The sequence below is a fragment of the Centruroides sculpturatus genome, unplaced genomic scaffold (assembly GCF_000671375.1).
Source record: "Centruroides sculpturatus isolate CEXI.00-Female unplaced genomic scaffold, Cexi_2.0 scaffold352, whole genome shotgun sequence".
Lineage (NCBI taxonomy): Eukaryota > Metazoa > Arthropoda > Arachnida > Scorpiones > Buthidae > Centruroides > Centruroides sculpturatus.
This window is the reverse complement of record NW_019384489.1, coordinates 32,978-51,417: the sequence shown is the minus strand read 5'-3', so window position 1 is coordinate 51,417 and position 18,440 is coordinate 32,978. Positions and strand designations below refer to the sequence as shown.

At 33.2% G+C, this 18,440-nt stretch overlaps 1 protein-coding gene and 1 long non-coding RNA gene across 5 annotated transcripts; one reads left to right on the top strand and one right to left on the bottom strand.

Moving 5' to 3' along the window:
* Nucleotides 1-165: 165 nt before the first annotated feature.
* Nucleotides 166-11,635, bottom strand: LOC111621692. 4 transcript variants are annotated; one of them, XM_023363899.1, is made up of 5 exons: nt 11,081-11,635; nt 7,429-7,520; nt 3,725-3,810; nt 3,561-3,648; nt 166-3,089 (listed from the first exon to the last, which is right to left on the bottom strand). In XM_023363899.1, the coding sequence occupies exons 2-5, from the start codon at nt 7,518-7,520 to the stop codon at nt 1,292-1,294; spliced, it is 2,064 nt and encodes a 687-aa protein (XP_023219667.1). In that variant the 5' UTR covers nt 11,081-11,635; the 3' UTR covers nt 166-1,291. The 4 variants fall into 4 exon arrangements, with proteins under 4 accessions (XP_023219667.1, XP_023219666.1, XP_023219669.1 ...); XM_023363898.1 differs by lacking the exon at nt 11,081-11,635 and adding an exon at nt 7,727-7,870; XM_023363901.1 differs by lacking the exon at nt 11,081-11,635 and adding an exon at nt 4,917-5,368.
* Nucleotides 11,636-14,183: 2,548 nt separating this feature from the next.
* On the top strand, nt 14,184-17,688 carry LOC111621691. The gene is made up of 2 exons (XR_002756128.1): nt 14,184-14,680; nt 14,940-17,688. It is a non-coding gene; the product is annotated as an uncharacterized LOC111621691 (long non-coding RNA).
* The last annotated feature ends 752 nt before the right edge of the window (nt 17,689-18,440 follow it).

Below are 18,440 nucleotides of genomic sequence, written 5' to 3'. Positions count from 1 at the left end.
TTATCTTAAAGATAATATTCATAAATTAAAAATTTCACGCTGCACTTTTATTATTATTATTATTTTTTAATCTTTTTTTTTTTGGTTTTTTTTTCGTTAGTTTTGATTCAAAATATTTTTAGGTTTGACATCACCAATTCTAAATGCATGCAACGTTTATAATTAATTCATAAAACTTAACCAGCTATAAATATTAAACCGTTAAAATGTTCTTTAACATATATAACTCTACTCTTTTTTTTTTCGATTGAAACTTTGTACAGATCTAATTCTTAGGAAGAAAATTTCACAAATCTGAATCGGCAACGATCTGGCCCAATTGATGGATGAACAGATGATGTTTTGGACGAAGAAGATAAAAATTAAAAATTGGTAAACTAATGGGATGATTATATTGTATATAGGTTTAACATCTAAAGCAATCAACTTGATAGTGTATGTGTGTGTGTCTGTATGTCGTGTGTGTGTATGTATGTATGTATTCTCGGATTGCAAGGTTCAACTCAAACGGTATGGTCGACACGAATGCAATGTTGTGAGTTGATCTATTGTTTGTTTCTTTGATATAAATTTCTCTTGTTTATTCTGTGAGCCAATCTTTCAATATCACAGACAATACCAGTGGAGACATGGAAGAATTCGAGCAAAGTGTAAGCAGAACATGAGCGACACAACTGAGGAAATAATGATATTATATAAACAACCGGCTCCACTTTCTGAAAAAACAGTCTCTGGTTTAAACAGATAAACGTCTTACGGAACAAATTGAAAAAAATAAAATAATAATAATCATCGTTTTTTTTCGCTTTAAACATTCAAAAGGCACAAAAAGTAACCGAAACAGGATTTGTGTAGTACCATCGAAAATGTGGAATGCATCGCCCGAAAACCTCTTCAATCAGGTACGAAGTTAGTTGCAAAGAGGACACAAAGAGTAGAAAACTTTAGGATTATCAACAACAATAAAATGAATGGATTAACATTTTGCCTGATTTACGTGTCTGATATCAAAAGTGTGCATTTACCGAAAAAACGGTGTTGTGACGTACAATAAACTGAAGACATAAATTTGTCAACTTTTCTTGCTATGGTCTGCAACATTCGAGTACCCTTAATTGGATACGAGAAGAAAAGAAAAAGATAAAGAGAAAGATTATCCTTAAGGCATCATAAACCACCGCATCTTTTCCTCATATGCATTTTTTTGTTTTGTTTTTAAAATAGTATATGTTCTGAAATTATGTTTGTATTATACACGGATTCTTTCTGCGCAGCACCATTGTTTCTTCTTTCATTCCGTTTTCTGTTCAGAGAAACGTATCGCCGGGATTTCACTAGATGTGAAGATCTTTTCTGGATCACTTTCGCTATCTTCTTCCTCGATGCTCAGCTGTGGTGATAAAACTTTACGAAGAACACGCGGACTTCCACCATCGGGTGACCGATGGCTGTATATGCGAGAGGTACGAGATGCTCTTATGCGATAAGGATCCGTTTCGTACGAAGGATCGGGTAACGAAAATTCCCGAAAGAGCGTATCGGATTTCTCGTCGATAGTGTAATCCCGATATAATAGACGATCGTAACGGGTCCTTTCCGATCGCATTGGGAACAGACGTTGCAGCAGCGACGTTTTGGTGCCGTGCAGTTCAGCCAACGGTGGTCTATGATCTATTGTCTGAACTGCTTCGGTGAGAATAATGTCCCTCTTCCCACTGCCCACAGCACCGTAATGACGTCTCTTCCTCAAGGCAAATCGACCGCGTTTGGCTTCCATCGGAGTTTCCATTTGTGATTCCGCCGTTGTGACGTGGGGAACCCCTATTTCCTTTTCCGGTTGTGGCGTGTAGAGTTCAACACTTTGAGACAAATCTTCGGAAAGCCTAAATGATACGGCACTGTCCTGCGACATTTGACTGTCCAGGATGTCCTGACTGTCTCCACTTTGCGGAAATAAATGCTTCGGTGGTTTAACGGTGCTTTCCATCGACTTATATCCGCTGTCCGCTTTCATTTGTTGCAATTTGTGATTCTGTCCTTCGCCCGCGCTGTCCGTCGCTGACTCTACTGATGTCGTAGCTCTGCTAGCGTCTGTCGATGATTCTTCCGTATCTGCACTAGTTTCCGTACTTCCATCTGTTCTTTTCTGTATTCGGCGAGTCAACAAGTTTTTATAGCTCCTCCTGCGCGATTCGTGCGATGGCAGTTGCAACCAATGATTTGTCACTTCTTCACCTTCCATCTCACCCTCTTCCACACTCACATCTGGTGGATCGTCTCCCGCCGATTCGAGAGATGTCGTATGAGATTGAGCACCCGATTTGACAGGCGAAGTTACTTCGTCGTCTTCCTCTTCGTCGTCGTCTGCGCGAAGAGTGTCGCTTAATTCTTCTTCTCCTTCTAGCGTGGCCCTAAGTTCCCACAATTGCCTATATTGTTGCCTCATTTGATCGCTGTCGGTAACTTCGCTCACTCCTTCGGTTTCTCCACTGTCACTTGGTGATAAACCGGGAGACGTTTCTAACAATTCCTCCCTGCTTCCCGTATCATTGTAACGAAATTTTAACTTTGGAGATTCCTCGTCTCTATGCCAAACTCGGCTTTTAATGTTTTTCCTTTCAGATTCTAGCATCTCTTCTAATAAGCCACCCTCTGTACTGCTGGCTTGACGAAGAGGAGGAGGAAGTTCCAACCATCTTTCCGTATCTCCCGTAACGTCCGAACTAGATACTGATCGTTCGTGAAGAAGCGAAGCTCCCCTCGACACAAGATCCAGTGCGTGTTGTCTACTATAATGATAATCTTCTAGTTGCACTACTTCCGAAACAGTCGAAACTGCTTCTACGATGGTTTGGTCCCTTGGAGGAGTGCCCTCTTGTTCCCAATCAGGACTGATTACCGTTGGAGCATTCACAGAATCCGCAGATCCATGTTTTGATTTTATAAGTTCTGTCCACTCGGTAGCTACTACGGAAGACGGTTTGCTGCTGCTGCCTTCTTCGATTTCTTCATCCGATAAACAAATTGAAGCTTGTCTCTGAATTCCCCCACTACATGATCTTCTTCTGCTACTTGTTGCTTCTGGACTCCTGGAAACAAAGAACTATTTAGAACATTTTTTCAAAATACATTAAAACGTTCTTGTAGATGTACTTCAATTTAAATAATTGTCTGCAAGAAAGCGCATTAACGTAGTTCCAAATTCAAAAAATACGCGGGGTTGACGACCGGATGGCCGAGAGGTTAGGACCCGGGATCGAAAAACTCCAGGAATTTTTCGAGGGTGGTCCATCCGGATACGTTGGACTTCCATTATTCACCATCCGGCCGCAATTTTTTTAGTAAGCCCATTATGGGCCTGCTAAAAAAATGACCCTCTGAATGCCCATAGGACGCAAAGGAGTTTTAAAAAATAGCACGCGAAGTTTGTTGAATTAATTCGAAAATATGAATTAAAATTTTATATCTGCATATAAAATAAATGTGATGATAATAAAAACAGAGAAATTTTTCTTAGGAAAATTAGCTAATTAGTTAAAAATTTGAAATTGGAAACTTACTCCTTTGGTGGGGATTCGATAATCAGACTCGTTTCACGTTCTTTAATAGGCCTGATTATTTTTTTGAACTCGACTAATTCTAATGCACCTAGAACGAGAATAAAGTGTCATAGGTTAACCACAAAAGCAGACACAAAGTGCACACAGAGAATAGGTAAACTCACCTGGATAGGATTGGATAACGGGACTAGGAGAATGTTCCTCAACGGTGGCTTGTTCTGTAGTTTGGCCAGCAGGCTCCTTCGGCCCCCTTGAATTAAAACACGTGTCAAGCTTTATTAATTTTATCGCTCGATTGGGTCGTAAATATTAATCAAATATACAACATATAACACATGCATATTATGTTAAAACTTGTGAAGGCGTCTTTACACCCACGAATAAACAACACGGTCAAACCGATACCTTCCGCCTTCATAAATTTCTTTAATGTCAACTAAAGGATCGAATTTCGATTTGTTTACGATAAGATTAATTTTAAAAAGAGAAATAAATAAATAAATAAAATAAATGTTCTTAATAAAGACAGAGAGTAAGCCATTTTCCTCAAAACACGGAAGTGGTTTTATGTATAAATATATTTTCCACCCACTCTTCCTCGGTCTTTATCACCCCTTAATGCCTATCATTGATCGGTTTCCTATTAATACAAAGCCAACACAGCAAAACGAGAAAAAGAAAAGAAAATAATAATAAATAAGAAATAGCCAGTGTGGCTTTCGATCGTTCGACGTTCACCCTATGACCTTTAACCTTCCCAAATGTTAAATGGTGGCATATCCAGTATCTCGGATGCTGTTCACATCTTTCCGATCGTAATTAGGAACGGCAAAGACTGTTGGCAGTGCTCCAAGTCACGTGACCCGTCCCAGTGACGTCAGACGGGCGGGTTTCGATGAGCATCGATTCAGCGCAATGCAAACCAGCGAGATGGAGCCTGGAACCGCTGATCGACGATGATGATAAATGCGGAAGCCAACGGACGGCGGGAGGGGGGACGAGTGGACGGTCAGAACGTGCGGTTGGACCGTGCCGCCATCCGAGCCGCGACCCGTCCGTGTTCTTTCGCCCGGACCACCCGAATTGGCAAGCGGGGGGTCAAAGGTGAACGGGGTAGGTTCCAACGATAATGGATTGGCAGGATGCCAGTATGGCGCTGACGATGGATGTAAAGGCAACGGGACTCACGACACGTGGTACGCTTGACATCGTCCGGAGGGGGAAAACAACTCGGAGCAACAGATGAAAGCCGGCGTTACATTGGCCATTCGGACATTATATACGGTATCGGTGCTGCCCATAACGCGTAATATATCCTTGACCGGGCTTATATATCTCGAATGAACTGATTCTTACCCTTCTTCGCATCCGAAACACGACAAACAGAACATGAGAAGATCACACAACCACCTCTACCATCCTCTGGCCTCACATAGGTGACTCCCAATTCCCCTCAGTTCGATCGATTCACCCAACCAGTGTCGGTGACGTCAGTGGATTGCGCAATCCTTCCGTCATGCCTACGTCATCGGGCCCAACCAGGATCTTCCTTTAGTGGGTTCACCCACACGTCTGTCCAGTTGGCATGGCAACCATAACTCGTCCGTCGATCCTCTCAGATCTCTGTTCGGCCGGGCGGAGGAATGAAGCTATGTCACGTGGTCATGGGCTGGCGTGACGTCATCGGTTACTGAGGCAACTACTGCTCCCCTCCCTCCCTCTCTCTCATCACGGATCCGACCTTTTGTCGGCAAGTTGAGCACGTGTGACTACGTTCAGTATTTATTCCAGTCTCCACTTTTTCCATGCTGAAACAAAAAATGAAGATCTGGAATGAATACTGGAAATACTATTATTTAGAAAACAAGAGAAATAAATAAACACAAAAACACTACAGGAAAATATACATAGAAGAAATAAACAATACCTAGAATTATTATCGGCAGAAACACGAAAAAAAAATGGAACAATTACTCTGTTTAAAGGCCAATAAACACCACTTAAAAGTAAGGAAACAAAGGCGAGAAACACATAACGGATAGAAAAGAAATTTAAAAAGCCACAATAAAATAATAATGAAACATAAATGTGACGAAACGAACAAGAAAATTTACGTTCTAAAACACATTTGAAACACGCAGACAACAATCACGAACATGTGTGAGAGAGGGGAGGAAAAAAACGAAAGAAACTTATTTAAAAAACGATATGGAAAAGCCGTAAACGAACACATAAACATAAAGATTTCGGAAATAAAGCGTATAAAACAATTTAACCATTTCAAATCGAGAATAAATATATTAATGGAAAGTCATTCCGGTTTGAATTTTATCGATCAAGCATCTCCTTGACTCCTACGAAAGATCTTTCCATCACGACAACACCGAGATAAGGAAAAGATGGATTTAAAGACGTTTCATCCCGCCTCTCTTAATTACGATAATAAATAATAAATATAAACACAAGCCAACGGAGTGATTCAATCGGTGACGTCAACCGTCTAAACTCCTTTCAAATATTCATTTTTCTGCGGAGGAGTAGAAAAGAAGAAGAAAATAACATGGAATAAACGTTAACAGAAAAGGCGGCAACACATTAATTTTAATTACGGGCATAAACAACGTTTAAACGTGTTAAAAGGGACCATTGTGTTGCCGGTTCTATTTTTAGAAACTCAGTTGACTCACATTTAGAAATCTTCCGATTTAGCTCCAGATATACCTTTACAGAAGTTAAGATTCTTGACATTATCTCGTGTAAAAACCATAAAAATCATACACAAAAAAAAACGTTTTAAAGTATAGAAACTCTTACGTAAAGTAGTCTAATATTTATACATAAATATTAAGAGTCACTTAATCTACACAACATCCCTTAAAGCACCATTAAAATATACTTAATTAAAACACATATATTTTTTAAAGACGTAAAATTCTATTTATAACCTTAACCCACTTAAGCGCAGGAGTGTTGTATGTGTGTATGTTTATGCCTCCCGGAAGGAATAGCCCACGCGTGACGTCATTTCCAGTCTAGTAATAAAGCATCGCAATATTCTCTTCTTCCTAAAATTACGCAAAGGATAAAGGTGTCGTCATGGATACGGGAGGAAAGAGAGAGAGAGAGAGAAAACCGGCGTGTGTTTGTATATATATATGTAGAGGGGGAACGTAACGAATTTCTAGCACCTACCTTCCTGTGGGACAAGCTATAGATTTCCACCACTGCATACTGAACTGTATCAACTGTAATATGGTACATGCCATGACTGTCGGCGCTTCCGACACATTTGCCGTTGTATTTAACAGAAGCACTCACCCCACACTCCCCAACAGTACTTTAGTTTTATTCGGGGCCGCTAGAAGTCGCGTGTCATGCCATACGGTTGCTTGGCAACCGCCTTCACTTCTCTCCCTCTATCAATGACGTAGACGTTGGCGCATCTACCAAATGACTAGAAAGGTGTAAAGAAATGCCAACACCGAAAGGAGAAGAGAGAGAGAGGAAAAAAAGACATACAACGTCTTTATTCTACATTACGACATACACTTTATGTTAATAACGTTTATTTTCGATTTTTACAGTGTAGAAATGGAGGTTTTTTAATATTTTATCGCTTTCCGACGTGTTTTTTTTATATTTTTTATTTCCTAAACTCATTTATCTAACTACAAAACAAAATAAATTCGATTTCGGTAGCAAAATGGCGGATAAAAATCCGTATTAAAGTCCTTAATACCAGCTAAAACAACTGAAACAATTAATTTTGGGGGTTTTTGTGTTGATAATTTGATATTAAATTGCGCTTTTTACGCTTATTCTACATTATTTTTAAAGTAAAAAGTGAATTTGTAAGACATAAACTCACCTGTAATATCTGATACGAGTTCTGGTGAATTTCCATACACCGACCGAAAACAGGAGAACGATAATGACGTCGGCTCCGAAAAATCCTTCCATCTGAAAAGTTTAAAATTAAAATAATAATAAAGAAAAAAGGTATTTTAATTTAAAAAATGGAGCCAAATCGCACGTTCCAATGAAAAGAACATCTATCTTCAGTGACGTCATTTAACAGGTGACCAATAAAAAAAGACGTTTTAAGTTTAAATTTTCATTTAATAACAGGGGAAAAAAGACAGTTTAATTCTTTATTTTTTTCTAACCTCTTTGATGTGATTTTTTTCCCCCATTCTTCCCTTTTTACCTCGGATTAGATGCTCTTTCCACTTGTTGACAATTTTATTGTCAATTGGTCGCCATAGCAACTAAAAAAAAGAACTGTTATTTTTCAAAAATTCTTCCCTTCAATAAGCACCCTAACGGTATTTTTTTTATTAATAAATATTTATATAAAAGTAAATAGTAATATTAAGTATTACTTCACCGAAATTAATACTCGTTAAGTTAAATTAATTAATAATTTCTATTATAAAAAATTTATAAACCTTTCTAAAATATCTCAAAAATAGAAGAATAATAATTTTAGAATTTATCGAAAATGGCGCCGCTAATAAATAAATAAAATATGCTTTAAAAAATACTTGGCAAACTCATTCGATATAAATAATTCCTTTAACTCCAGATATAATTTAAACATTAAATTAGTAATATAATATTTCAAATATTTATAAAACTTAATTAAGTTTTCAAAATAAGATTTTTTAGCGACGACTTGATATTAATTTTAGTAGTGTAAATAAAATACGTCCTACTTTTTTAAAGTTTAAACAATCTCAAAATGAGGATTAAACACGTCGAAATCATTTTTAAAATCTTGAATTTTTTCCAAAATACAGTGTATATTAATATAAATTTCTGTTTCAAATATATATATATATATAATTGTTGTTGTGTGTTTTGAATTCGGCTTAAAAACAATTGCCAAATTATCATATAATTGGTTTTAAGAAAATTATATTTGCATTTTTCCATAATTATAAAAAAATAAAGCGTTGAAAACTCCTTTAATATTTTTTAGTGTTGAAACATCAATATTAAATCGCTAATATAATTAATAAATCCAGCATGGATTATACGGTCCACCTCAATTTTGCTCATTACGACTGTACCTGACCTATAATAAGTTTGTTGGTATGGATATTAATGGTAGAATGATGTTTCAATTCGCATCTAACCTGAAAAATCACGAAAGTCCAATTCGGATTCGAACCCGACCCGTTTAGTATAATAGCCGAACATCACAAAGCGACTCTTAAACACTTAATTCCACAAAATTAATGATTCAAAAACGAAAAACGTATATTCGAAACTATAAATATTTATAATTTATGAACTATATAAAAATTAATTCATACATAAAATAGAAGAAATGAAATCAAGCAAAGATAATAAATCAATTCAATCGGAGTATGCAACTTTATCAATAATCAGAGATATTATATATATTTAAATACCTTCCTTCTCCCTACATTCTTTACATATTAAAGAATAAAAAAAGTAATATTTTATATTTTAAAAAAAGGTGTAACATCAGCAGATCTGTGTCTATCCAACCAAATCAATATCCAGCTTCCTTTCTGGCATGGTTACAATTATATTATCCAGTAAGGTCTCGGAAATTTTATTTTTATTTTCATTTTTTTTTTTTCAGGTCGTTTTCTTTTGAACGGATTATTATGTTAAAGGTATTCTCAATTTCCAAGATGTTTCATTCTTTCCCTTCTTTATCATTTTATTTTTTACAATAAATGAGAATAGTTAAGAATGCTCGACACACGCTTAATTAAGAAAGATATTATTGTTTCTTGACCGTTTTCGTTGAATATATGTCCTAACAATTAATACCTTTAAATATTCTTTAAGAAAATGATATCATTGAGGCTTAATCAATGGTAAATATCTGCGGTTATTAATTAATTTCTTTTATTTTCATTTTATTTGTTTATACAGTAGATACTGCAGAGGAACGAGATTTTGCAAACTGGCACGTATAAAAAAGTTCTTATTTTATTCAATAAAACATGATTTACAAGTATTCAATGTCATGTATATTTACTTGACATTATTGAATTTCTAGGATATTCATGTTTGAAAGATTTCGCTCGCTTATTAAATGTAATTAACTTTTCTTTGGATTTTTTACACATTTGGCAAGTTTGTAATTAATTAAATTCAGAGCTGATTCATAGAATGTGTAATTTGGGCAATGGTCCACATACACTTAGCTTGAATAATAAAATAATCTTGTTTATAAATCAAATTAAACTTTAGTCAGACTTCTAAAATCAGCTGTTGAATATACAGAACAAAAACATTGAAAAATTGTAAATGCCAACCTGGAATATTTTAAAAATATTTTATAATGTTTTAAAGTGTATAATTCTTCACACTTTACAGTAGATTTTATTATATTTAGTCAATAATTTTTAACTCGATGGAACTTTTATGATGCATCAACCATTTTTCATACCGCTACATCTTTCGCAAAATTAAAAGCAGTTATGTCAACAGTTATTAAATATTAGAAAATTGCAATCTGTGATTTAATTTAGTAACGTAAGCGATTGCAAATATCGAAATTCTTGAGAAAAATCTCAATTATTTATAGTCTTACGCTTAAAAATTAATTACAACAAATACATTTATTCCAAAAACTCATCTAAATAAATAAATATGCAATTAATTAGATTTATTTTAAAATATTTTTTAATTTATATTATTTAAGCAATTTTTTTCCTTTATGCAAATCGATTTTTTTCCAAAATCAATTTCGATAAATAAATATTTGACATTTAAAATGGCAAATCGTATGATCGAGGCGTCATCTGGTAGTCATGTTTAAAATTAAAATTTAGGACTTGCTATTAAAAATAAATTTAAAAAAAAAATTAAACATATTTCATTGCGTATGATTTATTAATTATCTATAGAAGTAATTTAAGTATAATAATTCACGCTTTTGTATTTAACTAAAAGAAAAAAAATTAAATAATAAAATTTAATATCAAATTACAGGAAATTTCATACGTTAATAATTAGCAAATCTTTAAAGAAAATATATATAAAAGTTTTTCTTTTATTAATATTCTCTCGGTTGGATTATTTATCGATTCTTTCGGTAACCAAAGCAACCGCTACATTTCGGGGACATTCCATTTTTGAAACGAGGGGGAAGTAACTTGTAGATAAAAAGAATATTGCATTTCATCCGATAGATGGCACTGAATGGCAACGTTATCTCTGTTGCGTCATTAAAAGAAGTAAAAAGTAGAAAATATAAAAGTGTCCTCTTTTGACTTTTACTCGCCATAAAAATTCGGCTTACCAGGATGCGAGAATTATTACATTGACATATCGAGCATAAGTGAATATTTTAGTTTCTAAAGTGTCAAATAGTAGAGCGTGACGTAACTTAGCCCAGTCTTTCACATTCGTACAGGCGACCTCTCACGATGTATATATAATTTTTTTTTTCCGTAACAAAAAAGAGAGCGAGGTAATACGATTAAGTTAATTTGGACGTAGCTCGAACAGGTGCGAATTGACAAGACACCTACCTGTAGACAAATAAAATCCGTGGAGATGCCGGGATGAAAGAGGCAGATTCGATCATTGGCCGTCCGTTTAATCGGACATGAAACTGTTTTAGCGTGAGTCACGTGCGTCACCACGACCTTTGACCCGTGCGAAGTCAAAAAAGGACGGGTCGTCCAACGTGTCGAGACAGCTGGCGATGTGCCCTCCCCCCCATCAAACCAACCCGGACAGCGGACGTGGATGGGAAAAGCAGAGATGTGAAGCAACAACTGAGCAAGCGCAATGTCATCCTCCGTCTGGACGAAGGGACGGCTGATCCGTGGGAGTTTCCATTACAGTTAGGGGCTCCGTTAACATCTAGTAGACACCACTAAATCGTAGGGGATATCTCGTTCTAGAGATTCCTCAATAGAGAGAAGAATATAGCGGCGCCTTTAGCAACATCCGAAACATACAGCGGTTCGATATTTGTACCGTGAAGAGAAAGGGGGTTTGATGATTGGCCTCACCCCTTTATAAACAGTGGAATCTGCAGTCGCTCTCTTCGTAAATCGATTCGTCTTGCGATGTCTGCCTGCTTCGAAAATTTTAGTTCGTCTTGGCATAGTCAAACGTATATTCTGGACCACTGACAAAATTTCACCTTGCTGAATATCCGCGTTGTATAGGTGTAGATACTGAAAGTTTCGAGCGCGTTACATGCGAGCGAGTCACCAAATTACACCATTTAAGCAGTATAAAAATTACACCGATACACTGAAGTTAACACGAAAACATTCCTTTAAAAATTTATATGAAATTTGAAAGAATATACAGTATATTTCTTTCATTTCTGTAAAAGTTTTGCTGAAGAGCTACGTGTAAAGAAAATCGATAAAGTATGCGATGTCGAAATTATCGATCTTCTAGTTTCATATCCGACAAAGAATGCGTTTTATTTAACGTCACACAAAATCGGGTTAAACTTTTGATTTGTTGTTAAATTTAAAAATAAATGCAATAAATATAAATTAAATTATTTACAATAAAATTTTTCACGCTATGTAGCATTTTAAACAATATTCTTTAATACTATTTTTGGCAATGGAATGCCGACATTATGCCAAAAGTTATTAAAATTCCTTCAAATTATAGTGAAATATTTAAAGAAGAATGTTTAAAATATGATGAAATTACAATTTTACTGATGAATTTTAAAAAAAGAACACGAAATATTTTGATTTTATTACTGAAAATTATAAATAGAAAGTAAAAATCTTTATAAAACTCGCAGTCTAATAATAGAAACAAGATGTTACATATATCAAAAATAATGTCATTCTGCATAATATTGATCGAAAGGTTCATCAACCCTGTCGAGCTGCGTTACAGAATCTATTGCCCATTGAAACACAATCCATGGAATCAATATGCACACAAATCACTATCGAAAATATATTTATTTCAATAATGAATAGCTTATTTTACTATTTAATAAGCTTGAAAAATAATTAAAATTTTTGTTTCTTTTAAATAACTAAATTTTAGTAGTTATATACACAGACTAATTGAAAAGCAATGGACATTTTTATACCTCTTGAGCAATGTCTGTTCCATATCTTATCAAGAGAAAGTGAAGCACCTCGTATCAGCAACAAAGAAAACATTTTGCTCTCATAGCGCGAGTAAAACTGATAATTGTTATATTTATTACTATTATATCACAAGCTATGTTTATTTAGAAACATCCCTCGAGTGTTACAAAAAACAGGATCTATGTCAGTTATGCAAATATTTTATAATGATTAAAAAAATATCCAGTCTAGTCGAAGTAGAGTCATTGACTCCATTCAAATCATTTATATTATAAGGTTAAGTGATGTTAACATTGAATGGCAAAGGTTACAAAAGCTTGCATGACAAACATAAAATGGATCTTCCCGGATTTATGAGCTTCATATGATAAATATAACAACATAATGCTATTTAAATATCTATTAATTTTATCCAGCTTTGTAAATATATGTATATTTTTCTCTTTTAGAATTTCGTCTTTAACATATTTAAAAAATAAAAATAAAATTTGAATTCGGTTTCCTTATTAAACTGGTGTCTAGTTTTGCGATTCATTTAATTATAATTTGATATATCCTGTAAAGAAAATTGTGTTTTTTGCTTTGCTTTTTAAATTAATATATTAAAAAATTTGCTATGATTTTAATACAGGTGTAATATTTTGAAACAGTTTATCAAATAGAACACGGCCTAAAAGAGCTTGAGAAGTATTTGCATGTCTTGGCATACAAACACTACTTAAATCTTTGTGTTTCTATGTCTATCTTGTATGTAAATGAGGCATGTACTATACAACTTATTTATTTATGCATAATAAAGTGGAAGATAATTATTTTGATATAGTTTGAGTGTCACGTTTATTTAAATATCAAGTCAAATAATATATACATACTGCTACTGATGCATACGAAATATTCGCTCTTAAAATCCTGTAAAAATGATTTAAATGTAAATATAATGCTTAATTTTATTAAGCAGATATAAGAATTTTATAACATTTTACGAGAATAATTAATTAAAATATAAGATAAAATATACTTAATTTTATCGAAAATTTAATCTAAAAATTTTATTAAAGTTCGGACGTTTTATTTTAACTTCGAAATTTAAAAGTTTATTTTTTTTTGTTTTAAATTTATAAACGATAGCCATTGATTTTTATTATAAAGCTAGCAATAAAATATGTTATATATTTATTTTTCAAAATTCACTTCGTTTTTTAACAGTAGAAGAAAGCTAGTATATGTTTTACTTTCGGTTTTGAATTAAAAAAAAAAAAAATGTATACATTTTTGGTGGGTTTTGGAGGGATTAATATGGCAACACTTAAAATATCGAAGTAATTTTAGAGGGGAAATAGTTAGATTTATGTTTTTCCGCTCTCTTTTTCGAATTTTATCTCGTATTTTTTTGAGTTAACAACAATTTTTCCGGTTGAATAAATCAAAAATATCGAAAAAGTAATAATAATAAAATAAAATTTTAAATTATTAAAAATTTTATAAATTCGGAATAAATATATAAATAAAAACGCGACTCCAAACGGGAGTTAATTTTCATCCCCTATAAGAAAAGTTGCGTCTCGTCTCGTCAATCCAGACGAGAAACCCTTTAATGCAATCGCCGAAAGGTAAAAATCTAAAAAAAAATACATCCTAACAGTAAAAAAAAAAAGACGTAGAAAAAAAAAGGCAGCGAGGTCATTGTCCTCGCATATTTTCCGCCCTTGGCACTGAACGAGAGGGAAAAACCATCTACCCTATTGACCGTAGGCATAGGAGGAGGAAGGGACCGGATAGTCACGTGACTGACGCAAAGGGGGACGGAATCACGTGACATGACTGTCTGGTCACGTGGGTTGTAGTATAGCCTCAGCCATTGCGGAGGTCATTGACTGTCTGGGATTGGGAGTTGACGGGAAGTCGCTAGGACAATTGCAGTTCGGGCAGGGTGGACGGACGAGCTGTACCTGAGTTCGAAAGATGTAACCAGATGATCGGGATCGCCATACTTATAAAAGGATCCATTCCGAAATGAATCTATACGAGGGATTCAACGTTATAAAGGTAAGAATCGTATCTACCTTTTGTCTTGATGGGAATCCCGCCAAATATCTCGTGTTTTTTCCCTCTTTCTTTGTTTCTTTCTTTTGTTTTATAAACATTCCAATTCATTCTAATTATACAAAAAAAGCATCATTTCAAGAATAAAATCTCATAAATTTATATGACATAATCAATTTTAAATATCAAATTTTGAAATATAAAAAAAAAAAAATATATATTTTAAAAAATATTTCAAAATTCTTTTTCTTTATTTAAACAGAAATGAGTTAAAAAAAAAAACTAAAAAAAGGGACTAAATAAAAAAAATATGGAACGAAACAGAAACAGAGAGTTATGATAATGGAATAGATTTATCCTCGTCCCGTTATCTTCGATCCTCCGGAGAGGATGAGATGAAGACCACATTAAATTAGAGATGCCAAGAAGCCAAATATGCACGAGAGAACGCATTACGGAATAGTTAACGTCTTGGAGAATGTATTTGTTTTGTCCGTTCGGATAGAGTAGAATTTTTAAAATTAACTGTTTAAAAAAAAAAAGCTATGTTATGGAAACCAGTACAAAGCTCAATTGAAACAGGTTTTAATTCTATGTGACAATATTTATTATGGCAAAATTTAAAAAAAAAGTAGACAATTCGCAAAAGTTTTTGTGTTTTGAATTTGTGTAAATTACAAACTGAATTGTCTATGGCCGTAAATTGCTTTCGCTGTAATGTTAGAGGATGTACAACTTCATACAAAATTTATACAAGATGTTTATATGATCCTGTTTTAATTGAGAATCAATTTTTATTTGAAAAGTATTTTCAGAAATAGGACAAATAATCATTCATGGTGCTAAACAGCCTTATGATCTGTCTCTCATCTTATATCAATATCAAACTGTGTCCAGAATAATGCATCATATATTCTCATTTTCTGCTCAAAAGCAATTGAATCTCTTACAAAACAGGACATAAAAAAATCTGATCTTAAGTGCTGGTTTCTTAGATAAATTTAACTCAATCTTGTCTGTAGAAATCTTAAAAATTCTTATAGTTAACAGAAAAATAGCAGTTTTATATTGTTTAATTGCCATTTATGCAAATTTAAGTAATAGTCAATAATGTTGTTAAGTCTTTTAGTGATCAGAACAGTTTAAATCTTGATCCTTTAATGTGCTGTAGAGCTGTGAAAATGTCTAAATTGAGAAATATTGACTTATTATAACATCGTTTTTATTAAAAAATGTCTGTTTTAGGTATTTCTTTATATCTTTCTATATTACATTGTTGGCTGAATGCCCAGTGTGTCAGGCTACTTCCGTACATGATGTTTTAAATCAATAATAATTTATCCGGGCAAGAACAGAAGTTAAAACATTTTAATGACGTAAGTATCATTCCAAAGAGACGTTTCGACCGCATTAAGTTATTGTAATTATTTTTTCTGTAATTAATTTATCTCTTGAATCCGAAGAACGTAAACGTCCGTATGCAATTAATCTGCTGTGTTTAATTAATTCATATATATATATATAGCAGGTTTATTATTTAAACTTTTGTATATAATGTATGTATTGTACATTGTACTTCCAATAACACACTTACAGTGATGTAAGAGTTTGCATAGAACACGATAAAATCAACTTTTCCAATTTTGTTAATCAGATAATACTGTAATTGTTTCACTAGACTAGTTTTTAATTAGGAAATTTAGATTTTATATGTGTCCGTCTGATATTCATCGGACAATTTACAGTATTTTGATCTTTTAAACTACAAAAATTACTGTACAAATTTTGAACTTTTAACTAATTATATATGTATTCAATATGTAGTAGTATGTAGAATATATTACGAATTTTCTGGTGTGTTTTATAATTTGTATTTGATCGATTTAAAAAAAAAAAAAAACTGAGAAGTCTTGGTGCTGAAGAGAATCATTGTATGAATTTATTTAAATATTCATTTGTTTGCTAGTGCCATTAAAACTATATATATAATAAAAAATATATAATTCCTTCAATCAAATTACCTGTAATCAGATTTTTTTTGTATGTAAATTTTGCTGCTTTTTGTTTTAATGCTTAGCACCTGTTTTTGTTGTTTTAAAATTCTGTCTGTGTGCTAGTGTCTGTGATTAGGTAGTAGTCGTCGTCGTCAAATAATGTCCGTGTATTATTTTTAATTATTTTATTCTTTATAAGCAATGTTATGATTGGTTTTTACAGGGTACAAACCTTAGGAAAGAATAACGGAAAGTTTTTGAATCTTTCCTTGTGAGTTATGTTTTTCCATGCCCCTAAGTAGGGATGGAAAGCAACCAGCACAAACTGCCGTCTGTAAGATAGTGTTAAGAAATGTTCTATGTTTTAATACATAGAAATCGTGTTAGGCTTAGTTTGTTTTACAAACTGGGCACGTTTGTCGGATATTCTCATAACGGTCGACTTTGCGAATATAAGTTTAGACACGTTCACTGTTAAGAAATGATCGGTGTGTTATTAAATAATGTTAAAATTAATGGAGCTACGACTCCATTACTGTCTTCAAAGATGATTAGTTAAGAAGTTAATCTTAGATTCTATATAGTAATAAAATGACTTCAAGCAAAGTAATTAATTGTACTTTGCAATTTCTGTTCAGTAATACCTTTTGCAAAAATTAATTTCAAATTTGTGTGCCATGTGCGGTTGGTAAATTGTTTTCACCAGATAAATCATTTATATAATTGTACAATATGCAAGCTTTCTGTTGAATTTCAAACACTTTACTGCAATTGTATGGATGCAAATCATTTGTGATTGTTAAAAAAAATAAAAAAAATATGCCATGACAATCGCACATGGATTGTACGAATTTTTTCTTCATTTTTATATGTGGTATTTGTTGTATTTTAGTTTGAAAATTTTGGATAAATGAGAACAGTTAAATAATTTGAGAACTGTCATTTATTGTGAATGAAAAATAAAAAAAAAGTGTTTATGAATGAAAAAACTATGTTAATAAACTTTGCAATTTCTTATATAAGCTGTGTCATTTCATTTAAATAATATAAAATGCCACATACCAATCATAAATCATGCAGTTTTGTCGCTTTTTACATTTATAACAAATTGATCTGTTGAATAATTTATTATTTAAAACATTTCATGCTATCAATGAATAAAATGATTAGTTGACTGAAGTTCAAATTGGCTTGCAGTTACTGAAATATGTTTGATAAAATTTCATTTTCTCTTAGTTTAAATCAAGGCTGTGGAGTTGGAGTTGGAAGTAAATTTGTTACTAGAGGAATCCATCTCTTCTTTTATTATATACTTCATATTATGCTCCTAATAGGAGTGGTAACTTCTTATCTTGCATTATAGAAGCCTCCAGAAATGCAAGATCTTATTTTTGATGGTTCCCCTACTTCATGATCTTTCTTTGCATATCACTAATTACTGTTGATTTTTTCAGAAATTTATACTTGAATACATTGTTTTACCTAATTCTAAATTTTTATCATCAAAAGACTCAAACAATGGCCAAGAAGACTATTAAATCTAGTGTTATGAATATTTCAACACAGATGGAAAACATTTTGTCACTGTGTGGATGATGGTAATGAAAACTCTGAAAAAAATACTTTTCAGTTTCAATAGCTTTACTTAAAAATGCTTAAAAAGTAGCCTGATAATTCACTTTGTAGTGATATAATGCCGTTCTGGGATAATATAAACAAAGTATAGATTATTATTCAGAGGCAGGAGTCACAGTTGTACTTTCATTAAC